This window comes from Papio anubis, chromosome 1 (assembly GCF_008728515.1).
Source record: "Papio anubis isolate 15944 chromosome 1, Panubis1.0, whole genome shotgun sequence".
Taxonomy (NCBI): Eukaryota; Metazoa; Chordata; class Mammalia; order Primates; family Cercopithecidae; genus Papio; species Papio anubis.
Genome location: NC_044976.1, coordinates 41848248 through 41864439, shown reverse-complemented (window position 1 = coordinate 41864439; position 16192 = coordinate 41848248). Strand labels below are relative to the sequence as shown.

Here is a 16192-nt window from a genome sequence, read left to right as displayed (position 1 = left end):
GTAACATTATATCTGCATTTAAAAAATTACCTCTGGTGGCTGGGCACCGTGGCTCACGCCTGTAATCCCAGCATTATGGGAGGCTGAGGCAGGCGGATCACGAGGTCAGGAGATCAAGACCATCCTGGCTAATGCAGTGAAACTCCGTCTCTACTGAAAGCACAAAAAATTAGCCGGGCGTGGTAGTGGGCACCTGTAGTCCCAGCTACTCGGGAGGCTGAGGCAGGAGAATGGCATGAACCCGGGAGGTGGAGCTTGCAGTGAGCTGAGATCCGGCCACTGCACTCCAGCCTAGCAAGACTCCATCTCAAAATAAAATAAAATAAAACAAAAAAATTCCCTCTGGCTACTGTGTGATTCAGAAAGCACCCCACCGCTAACAACTAGGGGAGATGACAGTGGCTTTGACTAGAGCTACTCAAACTAGCCATTCTGTGAACTGTGTGAGACCAGGTCTTGATGAGATAATGCCAGGATGCAAAACCACCCGTCTTTCATTGTGAAAGTCTTATTACGGAAAACAAAAAGTTAGCTGAACAGTGAACTTAGTTGCATTTCAAGGGATCTTTAGGACAGGACAGAAAAGAATTGGTGATTCATTATAAGTCAGGACACAGGAGGAAAGTAACAAAAAGGAAGGTGTCAAGGATGATTAAAGTAGCATTGGAAACCAGTATGCTGCAAAATGATTGTTTTTTTTTTTTTTTGAGACGGAGTCTCGCTCTGTTGCTCAGGTTGGAGTGTAGTGGTGCGATCTTGGCTCACTGCAACTTCCGCCTTCCCAGTTCAAGCGATTCTCCCACCTCAGCCTCCTGAGCAGCTGGGACTACAGGCGTGTGCCACCATGCCCGGCTATGTTTTACACTTTTAGTAGAGATGGTGTTTCACTATATTGGCCAGGCTGGTCTCGAACTCCTGACCTCGTGATCCGCCCACCTCCACCTCCCAAAGTGCTGGGAATACAGGCGTGAGCCACCGCACCCAACCTACTGCAAAATGATTTCTAAGTTAGCTACAAAAATTAGATAGTTATTCCTGACTACCACACCCCATCGAAAAGTTCCATCAAATTGTATACTCTTATTGCCATGCTCCTAAAAGCAGAAAAGAGGTCTATTTATTGGCAAAGAAAGAAATCACAGCAATTACTTGCCCTTTCTCTGATCCTTGGTTTTAAGGTGGGATACTAAACCAGGCAACCTCTCCTTCAGGTTTCACTTAGCTAGTGTGGGTGGGATATTATGTGTTGACTATGCTGGATCCTGCCAAAGTTCTTATCTAAAAAAGGATGTACAAGAGACTTACTGGAGTTTTAAAAAAGAATATTTTTGTTAAGGGATGGTTTTGGGCTCCGAACATTATCATAATAGGAAGGCTATCCTAATTCAGCAGCCATTCATTTATCACTGTATCTCCAGAGCCCAGTGCAGTGCCTGGCACATAGGATGTTCAATAAAATTGTGCTAAATAAGTGAATTTGCTATGGTTTTTTCTCCCCACCACCACCTTCTCCCCTCTCACTATATGTTCTAAGCAAAGCAAACTGGACATTTAAAACTACTCATAATTAGTACAGCTTTTCTCAAGATGAGATCATCTTAACACTAGTGTCAATACTACTTTCCTTTTGTTCTTTGGTATTAAATACTTTTTTTTTCAGATGCCAGCCCGTTTCAGCTACGCAAGGAGAAACCAAGGAAAAGCGTTTCAGCCACATAAGGCCAGGGTTAAAAGGGGAAGAGCACGTGGTCATGGGTCAGCACTATAAGGACAGAGTTGGGCACGTGGTCACCTCATCTTCTAGGACTAAAATCATGGCAAATCTAGGTTTAATAAATGAACCTTTCCATGACTGTCTGCACTAAGTTAGGGTCCTATCTTGGGCATTCACACAGCACTCTGTATTTTTTCTTCATGACACCTGCCAGAGTTTATAATTAAGAATTTGTAGGGGCTGGCCGTAGTGGCTCACACCTGTAATCCCAGCACTTTGGGAGGCCAAGAGCTCGAGACAAGCCTGGCTAACGTGGCAAAACCCCACCTCTACTAAAAAATAAAAAAATTAGCTGGGCATAGTGGAGCACATCTGTAGTCCCAGCTACTCAGGGGACCGAGACAGGAGAATGGCTTGAACCCAGGAGGTGGAGGCTACAGTGAACCAAGATTGCACCACTGCACTCCAGCCTGGGCAACAGAGCAGAACTCCATCCATCTCTCCATCTTAAAAAAAAAAAAAAAAAGGCCGGACGCGGTGGCTCAAGCCTGTAATCCCAGTACTTTGGGAGGCCGAGACAGGCGGATCATGAGATCACAAGATCAAGACCATCCTGGCTAACACGGTGAAACCCCGTCTCTACTAAAAAATACAAAAAACTAGCCGGGCGAGGTGGCGGGTGCCTGTAGTCCCAGCTACTCCGGAGGCTGAGGCAGGAGAATGGCGTGAACCCGGGAGGCGGAGCTTGCAGTGAGCTGAGATCCGGCCACTGCACTCCAGCCTGGGCAAAGAATTTGTATACTTTAATGTTTGTTTCCCGTATAAGTCTGAAGATCTAGTGAGGTAGAGGCCATCTCTATATATTATTTCTCTCTTTTTTTTTTTTTTTAGATGGAGTCTCGCTCTGTCGCCCAGGCTGGAGTGTGGTGGCGTGATATCAGCTCACTGCAAGCTCCGCCTCCTGGGTTCACACCATTCTCCTGCCTCAGCCTCCCGAGTAGCTGGGACTACAGGTGCCTACCACCACACCCAGCTAATTTTTTGTATTTTTAGTAGAGATGGGGTTTCACTATGTCAGCCAGGATGGTCTCGATCTCCTGACCTCGTGATCTGCCTGTCTAGGCCTCCTGAAGTGCTGGGATTACAGGAGTGAGCCACCACGCCCGGCCTTTTCTTGTTTTTTGTTTTTTGAGATGGAGTCTTGCTCTGTTACCCAGGATGGAGTGCAGCGGTGCCACCTTGGCTCACTGCAACCTCTGCCTCTTGGGTTCAAGTGATTCTTCTGCTTCGGGCTCCTGAGTAGCTGGGACTATAAATACGTGCCACCACGTTCACTTAATTTTTGTATTTTCAGTAAAGGCAGGGTTTTGCCATGTTAGCCAGGCTGGTCTCGAACTTCTACCTCAGGTGATCCACCAGCCTGAGCCTCCCAAAGTGCTGGGATTACAGCTGTAAGCCACCACACCTGGCCTATACATTGTTTCCTGCTGTAACCCTAGCGCCTAGCACAGTGCCAAGACATACTAAGTGTTCCAATAATAATTGTTGAATACATGTATGAACAAGGAAAACTAATCTCACAAGCTGTATTTATTGTTTCCAGCTATTTTAATTTGTTACCAATAATTTCTAATTTTTCACTCTTCTATGAACATGGTTTTTGTTGCTGAAGAGTTCCTGTCCTTTATTCACTTCATCTTCCAATCATTTATGGAAAAAGTAAGCTATTCCATTTTTGGAGTTTTTCCTTTGCTTCCAGAAATGTTGTTTTTACCATGTTTTCACTAGTATCTTCTTTTTTATTGTTCCTGGAACCCTGAGGGAGTGCAAATGGGGGTTCTAACAGATTTGCTTTACGTTCCATTAGCTTTGTTTTAGAAAGAACAGTGTTACGGAAAGAAAGTGTTGTGATTTGATAGCTAAGACTCTGGGTGAGCTTCCTCCTGTATAAAAATACCACCTAGCCCAATGATGTGTGAAAGCACCTTGTAAAAAGTAATGTGTATAAATGCACAGATTAGTAATAACAAAGTGTTGCTGTTTACCTCGCTTCTTTGAATCAGAAGTCCTGCACAGCCATTCACTTCAGTTTTTTTTTCCCCCATACCTGTTTAGTTGGCAGAGTTGGGAATGTCTTCACATAGAGCCAGAATCTGTCTTTTTGATAATATGTTGAAAGCTTAAAATCTGTTGTCTTGAAAATATCTAACCCACTTTTTGTTTTACCTTCTAAGGCCACACAGGGAGAATCTGACCCTCTGCCAAATGAGAGTCTATTAAACACGTGATGACAGCCCCGAGTCTTTGCTTTTCTAAAATAAACATCTTTTGGGTTCTTTAAGTATCTCTCAAATGGCATGGTTTCAAGTTTCCTCACTATTTTATATCTTAGATTATGTGCCCATGAATGAATTCTGGCTGGGCTACTTTACAACTTAAAATGTGGGGACCAGAATGGAACATAATACTCAAGTGAGATCACAGATTCAGATTCTCCTACATTATACTTGCTCAGGAAACCTCCATGACTTTCTCACTTGTGCTGCTGTCCAAACACATCTCCCATTTTATCCTCATGCAGCTGGCTTTTTTGGACACATAAAATTATTCAATTAGTCCTGTCACATTGGATAAATTCAGTCTATTATTTTACAGTGAAGCTTAGAGTGTTGTTTCTTCTTCTACTAAATCTCTCCAGTTTGATTTCCATGCTAATTGGTTCAGGGTGCTATCATGCCCTCACTGAACTCCAAAAAGAACAAAGGCAAGGTAAGCATGCATGCATTCACTCAACAAATTTATGAAAAGCCTGGTACATGCTAGGCACTGGGCTAGGTACTAATGATACAATGAAAAGCAAAAACATGCATTTCCTGCTCTCATAAAACTTACTCTATAATGAAGGACAAAAACATTGATCAAATAATCACTGTAACTACTGTATAATTACACACTGAGTAAGTGCTCTGAAGGATAAGAATGTGGTTCTACAAAAACAAGTAACAGCCAGGTGCAGTGGCTCATGCCTGCAATCCCAGCACTTTGGAAGACCAAAGTGGGCAGATCACTTGAGCCTCAGGAGTTTGAGATCAGCCTGGGCAACACGGCAAAACCCTGTCTTTACAAAAAAATTATGAAAATTAGCTGGGTGTAGTGTTATGTGGCTGTAGTCCCAGCTACTTAGGAAACTAAGGTGGGAGGATCGCCTGAGCCCAGAGAGGTTGAGGCTTCAGTGAGCCATGACTGTACCACTGCACTCCAGCCTGGGTGACAGAGCAAGACCACATGCCCCACTCCCTGACCTCCCCCTCCCCACAAAAAAGCAAGCAAGTAACAAAGTAACCTGATTCAGGCTAATACCTTAAGAGAAAGTGATGCTAAAGGTTGAGCAGTGTTTGTTAAGTGAGGAGAAAATGGGGATAAACGAGATGGAGGACACAGACTACTAGACAGCTTTCTTTCGATTACCAGTTAGTAGGCCACTGAATTTTACTACTGTACAGCTTCCATTTTTCCCACCTTTCCTTGAACGTTATTTTGAATGATGGACTGACTCTCCAAAGGCACAATGAAGTCTAGTTCATCAATCAGTTTTTACAGAATCCACCTTCCTGAAATCAGGAACATTTGCTGAACATTTGCCTACCCTTCTTGCAACATGCCCCTTCACATACAATCCTTCAAAGCCAACAACTATATTTTCTTTTTCTTTTTTTTTTTTTTGAGATGGAGTTTCACTCTTGTTGCCCAGGCTAGAGTGTAATGGCGCCATCTTGGCTCACTGCAACCTCCGCCTCCTGGGTTTAAGCGATTCTCCTGCCTCAGCCTTCAGAGTAGCTGGGATTACAGGCATGCACCACCACGCCCGGCTAATTTTGTATTTTTGGTAGAGATGAGGTTTCTCCATGTTGGTCAGGCTGGTCTCGAACTCCTGACCTCAGGTGATCCACCCACCTCGGCCTCCCAAAGTGTTGGTGTTACAGGCATGAGCCACCGCGCCCAGCCCAACAACTATATTTTCAAAACATAATTTCTAAGTTCTCTTCACCTTCAAGATGTAATTTATCATAACTAGAAGACTTAATAATTTAAGCAGCTAGAATGGTGTTTTTCAAAGTGCGATCCAAGGACCAGCTGCATGAATAATCACCTGAAGTGCTTATGAAAATACAGAGTTGAGTCCCAGGCACCATCCCAGACCAACTGAATTAACAGTTGATGGGCTCCAGACTGGGTGCTGCGGCTCACACCTGTAGTCCCAGCTACTCGGGAGGCTGAGGCACAAGAATTGCTTGAACCTGGGAGGCGGAGGTTGCGGTGAGCCAAGATCACGCCACTGCACTCCAGCCTGGGTGACAGTGCAAGACTCCATCTCCAAAAAAAAAAACAGAGTTGATGGGCTCCAGAATCTACATTCTAACAAGGTCTCCAAGTGATTCTTTCACGTTAACACTTGAGAATCCCTGGATTAGTTCTCAGAGCATCCACACTCACATGGAGCTTCAAGTCCTCATATTAATCCCTCGAGTCTAAAGTTCATTACTCTTGGAGTAGTCTCGCAAGGTAGACAAAATAGTTTCGGAGTCAGGGACCTGGATTCAAATCTGGTTCTATCATTTGCTATCTAGGTGACCTTGGACAAGTTACTTAATTTTTCCAGGCCTCAGTTTCTTTATTGATAGCATGTGGATAAGATTATCTTCATAGGGATGTTGTTGCAATTAAACAGGAGAGGAAGGCTATCATTCTTTGGAACATTTATTGAGGCCTACATACCATTTATACCAAGATGAATAAAACATTACCAGGCACTGTGCTACATACCATGTATACCAGGATGAATGAAGCATGGTCCATCTCATTAATTTGTTGCTTTGTCTTTTTGTACCTGTCCCTTTGTGATTAAGGTCTGATTTGTTTAGCCTTTTCTAACCTTTGTGCTGTCTTTTGTTAACACATTCCCACAAAATAATGCGGATTATTTCCCCTCTTGAACTGGTTAAACTCTTCTTACCACTATACATCAAAGTCCTGAGCCTTTAGCATGGCCTCAAGCTGCATCTTCTCCAGCCTTATCTCTCATCAATTCCCACTCAATTAAATGCATGTATTCCAGTGTTACAGCACCTAGGATCAAATGCTTGTTCCGCTGATTATTAACTATACGGCTTTGGCAGAGACTTACACTCTCTGTGCCTTAGTTTCCTCATCTGTGAAACTGGGATAATAAAAGTGCTTATTTTCGGATAATTTTTGAGTATCAGATGATACTCAGGAAGCATTCAGTAAGTGCTAGCTATTCTCATTGTCATACTGCATCCACACTAGGAGTTGTTTCCTCTTAGTTCTCTGAAGGCTCCAATGGGCTCCTTCTCACCTGAAGATCTTCACTATTCCCTTTGCCTGCAACGCTCTCTGCCTCTTCTTTCAGACAACTTCTACCTATTCAGGCTTCAGTTTAAATGTCATTCTTCTGAGTCTTCCTGATTCACAACCACTTAACAAGGTAGGTTGAGAACCACTGTTAAACACCCTAATTCACTCCTTTACAGCACTTATTATCCTAATTCAATCCTGTTTTCTCCATAAAGATAGGGACCATGTCTGTCTTACACTGCTGTGTATCCACCCTGATACTTAGCACAATTCTGACTCACACCAGCACTTGTAAAATATTTCAAGTGCGTGATGAATGAATGATTTCCTAAATCTGACTATACCTAATCTTTCTCTCTTGGGATCCTAACAGCCTCTAAAAGTCAATCACTTTATCATAGGGCAGAACTCTTCAGTCTCTTTACCTTCTGATAAAATTTTCAGAAATGCAAATCAGGAACTTAAAAAATGCTCAACTTAGGCCGGGCCCACCCCGCCTGTAATCGAGCACTTTGGGAGGCCAAGGTGGGAGGATGACGAGGTCAGGAGATCGAGACCATCCTGGCTAACACGGTGAAACCCCGTCTCTACCAAAAATACAAAAAATTAGCCGGGCATGGTGGTGGGCGCCTGTAGTCCCAGCTACTCGGGATGCTTAGGCAGAATGATGTGAACCTGGGAGGCGGAGCTTGCAGTGAGCCAAGATGGCACCACTGCACTACAGCTTGGGCAGCAGAGCAAGACTTCATCTCAAAAAAAAAAAAAAAAAAGCTTACCTTTTGGCTGAGACTCCCAGGATTGTGTGTCTTGACTTGAAATTACTTTAGATCTGTACTGCTCTATATGGTAAAGACTACCATATGGGGCTACTGAGCACCTACAATGTTGCTAGACCAAAATGGATGTGCTATAAGTGTAAAATACAACACTAGATTTTAAAGACTTGGTACCAAAAAAATGTTAAATATCTCACAATATTTTGTATTTTATTACATTTTGAAAATGTTGGGAGTTTGGGTTAAATATATCTTTAAAATTTATTTCATTTTTTTATGTGGCTATCAGAAAACCTAATATTACACACATGGCTTGCTTCAGATTTCTACAGGACGGTGTCGTTCTAGACTATTTGCCTAAAAGGTAGGTTGTATTTCCCCACAACATCCCTCCACGTCCTTTCACTTTCTAATGAAACATCCTCTAAACTGTTTCACAGTTTTTCTTGTATTAATATTTCTGATTGATCTTGACTGATATTTCTGATGCATGGGCTATTCTACCACCTCTGTGAACATGACTATTTTTAAAAAGGCATGGTTTCCCACAACCATATTCAATGTTGGGTCTTATCACACCAAATCCCAGTGAACAGGGGATTTACCATTCTGTGGCTACTTTATTATTTATACTATGAACAATATGGTTAAGAACACAAGGACTGGAGCCTGGCCATCTGTTTTGGAGTCCTGACTATAATATTTAACAGCTGTGTAACTTTGTTACTTTTTTTTTTTTTTTTTTGAGAGGAGTTTCACTCTTGTTGCCCAGGCTGGAGTGCAATGGCCTGAACTCAGCTCATCGCAACCTCTACCTCCCCGGTTCAAGCGATTCTTCTGCCTCAGCCTCTTGAGTAGCTGGGATTACAGGCCTGCGCCACCATGCCCAGCTAATTTTGTATTTTTGGTATAGACAGGCTGTCTCCATATTGGTCAGGCTGGTCTCGAACTCCTGACCTCAGGTGATCCGCCCCTCGGCCTCCCAAAGTGTTGGGATTACAGGTGTGAGCCACTGCGCCCAGCCTACTTTGTTACTCTTAATATCTCTGTGCCTCGGTTCCTAAACCAAAAAAAAGGAGGTAACAGTGTCCACTTCATAGGGCTGACAGAATTAACTGATACTGGTAAAGTGCTTAGAATGGTGCCAAGCATGCAGTATGTATGCAGTAATGAATACTATTTGTATCATTATACACATCTCTCACCCTTTCCACCTACTAATATACTGGCACCTTTCCTAGTGGTGGTGTTTTATCCAAATCTGAGATTTTAAGCTCAGATCTTCTAACTCCAAATTGCTACTTCCTGGATGAGTGGCATTTTGAGTAAGGTACTAAATCTCATTTTTCAGTTTTCTCCTCTGTGAGAACGCCATCTTCCTTGCAGAAGTCTGAATGACACAATGTATATAAGGTTCCTTGCATGTTCCTTAGCATCTAATGAATATCTCATATCCCCTTTCTGGTTTATTACATGTGATCCTTATAACACACTGTAAGACACATATTTTATAAAGAAGGAAACAGGATCCGGGAAGACTCGCCTGAGCTTGCACAGATTAGCTACATGACGGCGCCAATATTGGAGCAAGGTCTCAGTTCGACTCAAATGTTTTTTTCATGAAATTAAAGCTGCTTTTCTAAAAGCATGGGCCCTAGAACTAAATGAATTCATGCTGTTTACAGCATTCCAATGCCTAAAGAAATACAAAAACCGGCAAACTAAATCTACTGCCGTGTTGCCCATTGAAACTGCAACAGAAAGTCAAAATACAAATTTTGTTAATACCACTATCATTAGGTCAAAGAGTTGACGACGCGGATGACACGTCAGTAAACAAAACAAAGCAAAAAGAGTTACTCCTTTAGCTCCCCGAGGAAACTGCAGACCGCGTCCCATAGTCCGCAGGGGTACCATAGTCGGGCCTTCCGGGCTGGGCTGGTCCCTGCCGAGGCTACGCAGCCCGGCCACCCCCAGACCCAGAGGAGGCCAACGCCACGCCTGCCCGCCGGACCCTCCCCCTCGGATCTCAGGGCCCAGTGCTGCGTCCGCCCGCCCCTCACCTCCGGCTCGGGGCGCTCCGAGGCCATCACACAAGCCCTCCCGCGCCGGCCCGGGCCTGTGTGTTCCACTCTTGACCCCTGACCTGGCTACCTCGGCACCCGGAAGGAACCGGAAGTGGGTGGGAGGGCCGAGTTCCAGTTTTCTGATTGGTGGACGAAGCCTTCTCAGAGGCGTTTGCTGACAGGAAAACCGGAAGTGGAAATCGTTGCAGTCGCCTCGGCCGCCGCAATGCAGGTGAGAGCCGCGTTGGGCGTGCTAGCGGCTGGCCAGCTTCGGCTACAGGGAGCCAGAGTGGGCTGGCTAAGGAGAATGAAGAGTTGGGACTGAGAAGAGAGGGCAGAACCCACGGCTGATAAGGGAACGTGGGTTGGGGGGCGAGGTTAATTGGAGAGGGAGCGGCGCAGATGAGAGGTGGGGGTGGAGCTCGCCTGACAGAAGGCGGTCGGGCTAAATCCGGAGGGAGGAGGCAGCACTGACTTGCTTGGCGTGGGAAAGGATTAGGTTGTAATACGGGGAGGCCGAGATGCAGTCCAAGGAAGACGGCTCAGGAGGTGGTGGGTTGGCTCAGGCCCTGTCCTAAGCTGCTGGATGGAGGCTGTTGGATGCCGATATAGCAGGGGATCTAATTGGAAAGAAGCCCAAGCAGTGAGGGAATTGTGGGCCGCGGTGTCCGAAAGCTAAGCAGCTTGTAATGTGAGGCCATGGTGGAACCCAGGATCAAGTTCCTGTCAGGCACATTAGCAGGTTTGCAAGACAGTTTTGCATCACTCTTCCCAGCCTGTGCCCTATAGTTGTTAAGGGTGAAGAAATGGAATAAAACAGGATACCACCGATGGGAAGGAAATGCTTTGCAGACCCCCCGCATTTTAATTTGTTTGTTCAGTGCTTAGAAGCATGTGCGGTTTTGGTTTTCATTTGTCACTTAGTTTCCTGCAGCTGGTAGTCTCAAGAAATGTTATTGGGTTGACCGAGCTTGTGAAAGAGGCACGGGAATATTGACACAGAGATAGATGGGTGCATATTAATTCAGCGAGGAGAAGGTTGAAACATGAAATGATGAGAGCAGATGGAAAGCTGGAGTGGTTTGTGGGGGGAGGGAAAGAGGAGAGCAGGACTGGTATTCAGAGAAGTCTTCATGAGTAGGCAGATTTCCCAGAGACTGACAAGAGAGCCAGGCTCACAAATGCTAGGATGGAGGAAGCTGGAGTGCATGTGCTACAGAGGTGCACATGAGATAATGATCTGGCATTAGGTTTGTCGAAAATGTCTCAATGAGGGAGTGTAGGGTGTACCTAATACAGAGAAAAACCAGGCATAGATTAGGAGCGGATGGGAAAAAGGAATCAGTTGGTGGAAGTACTTGGGTCAGGCAAACGGTTGAAAGGTCTCAGGGTTGATGCTGTCTATAACCCAAATACCACAGATAGGAAACAACCTGGTTATCCTATGCCAATGAGATCCTGTTACCTGACTGGTGTTTGCACACCATCTCCTTGGCTTTTCAGCCCTCCTTTCTATGTGTCGTACTTGTTGATCTGGGTAACCAACCTGTTCCTATTGGTGCAGAGAGAGGAGAAGCAACTTGAGGCATCATTAGATGCACTGCTGAGTCAAGTGGCTGATCTGAAGAACTCACTGGGAAGTTTCATTTGCAAGTTGGAGAACGAGTATGGCCGGCTGACCTGGTAAGGGTTGCCAGGGCAAGCTAGGGAGGGCTTATGGGTGGGGGGGCCTAGCCTTCTGATGAATAGGACACTTCTGATGATGTAACCATTTATCAGTTTACAAACATCTTTTGATTTGGAAAGAGCTGGGTTTTGTAACATTTAGCAAGTGGCTTCCATGGCAAGGAAGTAGAGAAATGCTCGGTTTCCTAACCCAAGTTCGTTATAGCTTTCAATTCTTACCCTTTGACTTCTCTGGTGAGGAGGTCCTCCTATTACAGCTCTATTTGTGCTGGATCTCTTGCCACAAATATGGCTGAGTCCTTTACATCCAACCTACTCTGAAGTGTGGATCCTATTTCCAGGCTGGAAAGAAGGATTTTACCGGGTTTCTGAAGTTTTAGTTATAACAGTATAGTCCTATTTTGCCACTGTTCCTCACCTCATTCAAACAATGAACTGGGTTTTTTCTACATCTGTTTCATAAACTGAAACTATGTCCCTCTTTCATAGCCCTGTCATCCTTGTTAGTCTCTTCCCACTTAGGCTAGTCATAGGGCTATGAGACTTTTGGGGGTAAATCCGAGTGTTCCTAGCCTGAAGGAACTAGGACTATTTTACTAAGAACCACCCAAGGAAGGGGTGGAACATTCTGACACCTTCTTACTGCCAACAGGCCATCTGTCCTGGACAGCTTTGCCTTGCTTTCTGGACAGTTGAACACTCTGAACAAGGTCTTGAAGCATGAAAAAACACCGCTGTTCCGTAACCAGGTCATCATCCCTCTGGTGTTGTCTCCAGACCGAGATGAAGATCTCATGGTAACAGCAGAAAAAGAATACAACTTGGGAAATTAAGGAGTTTTTTAGGCTTCTTTACTATTTAGGGAAATTAAGTTCTTAGCTGAGAACTTAGAAATAATTTTGGAGGCCTTGCTTTTTGTTCTTCTGAAGGTGGGAGAGCCACTCCCAAATAGTGTTGTAATAACCTGAGGGGTATGTCACCAAGGCTGGTACCTTCCTTCTCCAACATCTGTCTCAAGCCACAAAGTCTGCCCTTTGGTGACTTTGTCTGTTTCAGTCTTTGAAACGTGACAGACAGTGATAGTTTAATTTGCCTCTAGGTCTGGTAGAGATAGGGATGTGAGAAGACACAAAAAATGAAGGCTGGAGTAAAGGAGATTGTGTCCTAGGAAACTAGATATTATGTCTTAGGTTGTATTTTCCTTGAAAATGCACTGTTTGCCTGTGGATGGGACTGTATATCAGGCCAGATAGAATCTTCTTGGAGTGGATAGTAGGATCAATAAAATCTGTGTGTTGCAGCGGCAGACTGAAGGACGGGTGCCCGTTTTCAGCCATGAGGTAGTCCCTGACCATCTGAGAACCAAGCCTGACCCTGAGGTGGAAGAACAGGAGAAGCAACTGACGACAGATGCTGCCCGCATTGGTGCAGATGCAGCCCAGGTTGGACTGAGTCACTGCCTTGCTGCCCCATCCCCATCCCATCATGAGAAGCTAGGCATTACCATTTCTGTCTAGTAGGGATGCATAGTTGGTTGCACCTAAGCTGCTTCTGGCAGAACCCAAGGAATAAATTTGTCCGTATCGTTTCCTAGTTACCCTAATCTCTGCACAAATTTGTGTGTTACAGAAGCAGATCCAGAGCTTGAATAAAATGTGTTCAAACCTTCTGGAGAAAATCAGCAAAGAGGAGCGAGAATCAGAGAGTGGAGGTATGGTGGACTGGTGGCAAAACAGAGAAGGAGAGGTATATAAGATCACTGGAATGGGAATGGTTGTTTCGAGAGTAGTGAAGTTAGGACACAAGAGTGAACTGCTTTAGGGTTTGCGTCCATTCTGTTAGCCTTTTGTATTTAAGGCCAACCCTGAAGCAGTGGAGGAAATGGGCAAAGTAAGAAGAGAGAATTCTGAGATAGGCTTGGGGGTCCTCTGGCTCTTTTTATGGGCTGTGAGGGAGTCTAGATGCTGCTGAATTCAGAACTCTAAACCCTGGCACTCATACTGGTCTTCCAGCTGCCACGTTCAGTCCTGCATCAGAAACATACTTCAGGATCCCCGCTTACTTTTTCTTCAGGTCTCCGGCCAAACAAGCAGACCTTTAACCCTACAGACACTAATGCCTTGGTGGCAGCTGTTGCCTTTGGGAAAGGACTGTCTAACTGGAGACCTTCAGGCAGCAGTGGTCCTGGCCAGCCAGGCCAGCCAGGAGCTGGGACGATCCTTGCAGGAACCTCAGGATTACAGCAGGTGCAGATGGCAGGAGCTCCAAGCCAGCAGCAGCCAATGCTCAGTGGGGTACAAATGGCTCAAGCAGGTCAACCAGGTAAGGTGGCAGGGGTTGAAAGGAAGTTGACTTTGAGCAGGGGAGTTGGAGGGAATAAGCTAGATTATCTGGGCCTCCAGCATCTCTAGACCTAGAGATTTTCTCCATTTCTCCTTTGCACTGTGACCCAGGAAATAATTTTCAGAAGTAAAAAAATCTCATTTGAGACTCTGCATAGGCACCAGAGAGTGAGGAAGAACTTTGAGTAACAGAAACTGCTCTCATTTCCCATCTCCATCTCACATCTCTGTGTCAACTATCCTTCGGTCCCATTTATTCTGGTATTAGATATGTTGTCGGTGTCTCTTCTTAGGTAGAGAAATCAGCGGTCAGATCTTAAGACCGTTTGGTAGGTGCATTAGGAATTGACACGCAGGCCAGTTTTCCAGTCCTACATGTATTCTTTTCTCTGTATCATGCCTCTCTTGCTCTTGGCTTCCTGCTTTCTCTCCTACTCATTTTTAGAATAGTCTAGATGGAGGCAGCTAGAAGAGTTATTTCCTCCAAGCTGTCTAGGAGAAGGGACAATTAAAACAAAGATTCTGCAGTTCTTATGATATTAAAAAAAAAAAAACAATGAGAGAAAGTACTCTTTTTACCTGTGACATTAAATGGGGGTCACACAGGTTTAGCTATCTTTTCTAGGAGTGGATGAACAGACTATTCTCCCATATCACTTCTTTCCTCCTGGACACCTTCAGGGAGAGAGCTGGGTGAAGAACCATACTTCTGACCTTTGTCAAACAAGGTCAGATGCTACAGAGGTTCTGAGATGATAAAGGAGGTGACAGAGGGAACCTGAGATACCACATTTCTGATTTGTCGTGAAAGTCTTACCTTGCTTGAGATGTCTTTCTTCATGTTCCTTTCAGGGAAAATGCCAAGTGGAATAAAAACCAACATCAAGTCGGCTTCAATGCATCCCTACCAGCGGTGAGTGTGGCTGGCAACCTCGACTCCCTGGTGCTCTTTGCAGAGTTGGGCAGTGAAATTATCTTTTGCTCAAGGCGCACCTAGATGGGTACAATAAAAAGAACATGGGCTTTCAGCAACAGACAAATCCCACTTCCACCACTGACTAGCTGTGTGACCTTGGACAAGTGACCTAATTTTCTGAGCCTGTTTCTCATTTGTAAATGGTGATAATACCTACCTTATAGAGTTGTTGTGAGGATTAAAATGAGGAAATGAATGTAAAGCACTTAGCGCAGTATATGAAATAATGGGTATTCAATAAATGATAGTTTCTACAGATCCTTCTCCCCACCACCCTCCACAGTCCTTGATCCAGAACTTACCCTGATCTGATACTGCATCATGTCAATGGTGAGCTGATGGACACAAGATCAAATAAGGCTTTGCTTATTTTATGCTGCCAAAAACTGTAGCAACCTCTGTGTTCTTAGAGGCACACTGTCTTTGCAGGCCCTCCTGCCCGGTTTTCATTCTGGCTATCCCTCTAAGGTGCAAAGTGAAGAAGCTTCTGGGTCAGGAAGAAAAAAAAAATGCCCGCCTACAGCTCTGGTGAAGCTTGGGCCTGCTGTCCTTTCTGTGCTCTGAAAAGCCAACTTGGCTCTTACCTGGCAAATAGTCATAAAGTCCCCTATTCTTTACCCCACCCTTATCACACAAGGCTTTCTCAGGAAGTGGCTCTGCCAGGCAGGACTATGTGGGAAAGGGTTTTTTCTTAGCACATGAAAAAGCCCCTTCCCCTGGACTCGTGTTTCTTATTTTGGAGGGAGAAGGGAATTGCACTTCACACTGCCATCAGGGTTTAGTTGACCTCATAATGGTGCCCAGTTTCTCGACTGGCCAGGATGGCTTTCCTTCATTTCCCTAAGCCTGTGGCCCAAATGGTGAACCAGATTGATGGTGGGAGGGGGCAACCCCCAGTAACTTTGCCTGCTTTTATAAAGTTGAACAAAGTGAATTTAGACATTCAGGCTAATCTGCCTTTCTTAGTACTTGTTTGTCGGCATGGGCAGGGGTTGAGTCAGCAGAAGTGGACCAAAGGATTCCTCTGAATAAAGTTATTTAAATTGATGTTCACTGGCTCAGGGTTGTCTGACAGTAATTTATGAGAGCACTACATAGGGATCAGAGGCAATTTCAAGAGTGCTGCAAGGCAGTTCTAATTTGCTCTCCATAAAAAAGTTTTCATATCTTTAATTAGCTTTGATCTAAAAATCCTGCGACTTCCCTCCTGCTCATACCTTCCAGCTGCCTTTTTTCTGTTCTCTTCTATCACACAC

The 16192-nt window shown here is 44.8% G+C and overlaps 2 protein-coding genes across 18 annotated transcripts in view; one reads left to right on the top strand and one right to left on the bottom strand.

Moving 5' to 3' along the window:
• The window catches only part of SZT2 (SZT2 subunit of KICSTOR complex), a 67391-nt gene extending 52512 nt beyond the window's left edge, over positions 1-14879 (bottom strand). For 10 of the 14 annotated variants that reach the window (XM_009206628.3, XM_021940496.2, XM_021940479.2 and 7 more), the window contains exon 1: positions 14778-14879. In XM_009206628.3, coding sequence (XP_009204892.2) covers positions 14778-14843 — 66 coding nt within the window. In that variant the 5' untranslated portion in view covers positions 14844-14879. Of the gene's footprint in view, positions 1-9929; positions 10120-14777 lie in introns of those variants that run through there. The other 4 variants (XM_031667735.1, XM_009206650.4, XM_009206655.4 and 1 more) reach the window with 1 other exon arrangement.
• Positions 10062-15983, top strand: MED8 (mediator complex subunit 8). 4 transcript variants are annotated; one of them, XM_009206683.3, is made up of 7 exons: positions 10062-10164; positions 11497-11615; positions 12271-12415; positions 12920-13060; positions 13248-13329; positions 13692-13940; positions 14813-15983. In XM_009206683.3, exons 1-7 carry the CDS (start codon positions 10159-10161, stop codon positions 14875-14877), a joined length of 807 nt encoding a protein of 268 aa, XP_009204947.1. In that variant the 5' UTR covers positions 10062-10158; the 3' UTR covers positions 14878-15983. The 4 variants fall into 4 exon arrangements, with proteins under 4 accessions (XP_009204947.1, XP_009204958.1, XP_031523596.1 ...); XM_009206694.4 differs by lacking the exon at positions 10062-10164 and adding an exon at positions 10189-10674; XM_009206678.4 differs by lacking the exon at positions 10062-10164 and having other exon boundaries at positions 10696-11615.
• The last annotated feature ends 209 nt before the right edge of the window (positions 15984-16192 follow it).

What these genes read in the sequence shown, in the direction of transcription:
- MED8 (XM_009206678.4), top strand. Translation starts at nt 11,260, where the DNA reads ATGGGAAAAAGGAATCAGTTGGTGGAAGTACTTGGGTCAGGCAAACGG. An exon ending in GAGTATGGCCGGCTGACCTG is followed by an intron (nt 11,616 to 12,270) that starts GTAAGGGTTGCC and finishes TACTGCCAACAG; the next exon opens with GCCATCTGTCCTGGACAGCT. An exon ending in GCGAGAATCAGAGAGTGGAG is followed by an intron (nt 13,330 to 13,691) that starts GTATGGTGGACT and finishes CTTTTTCTTCAG; the next exon opens with GTCTCCGGCCAAACAAGCAG.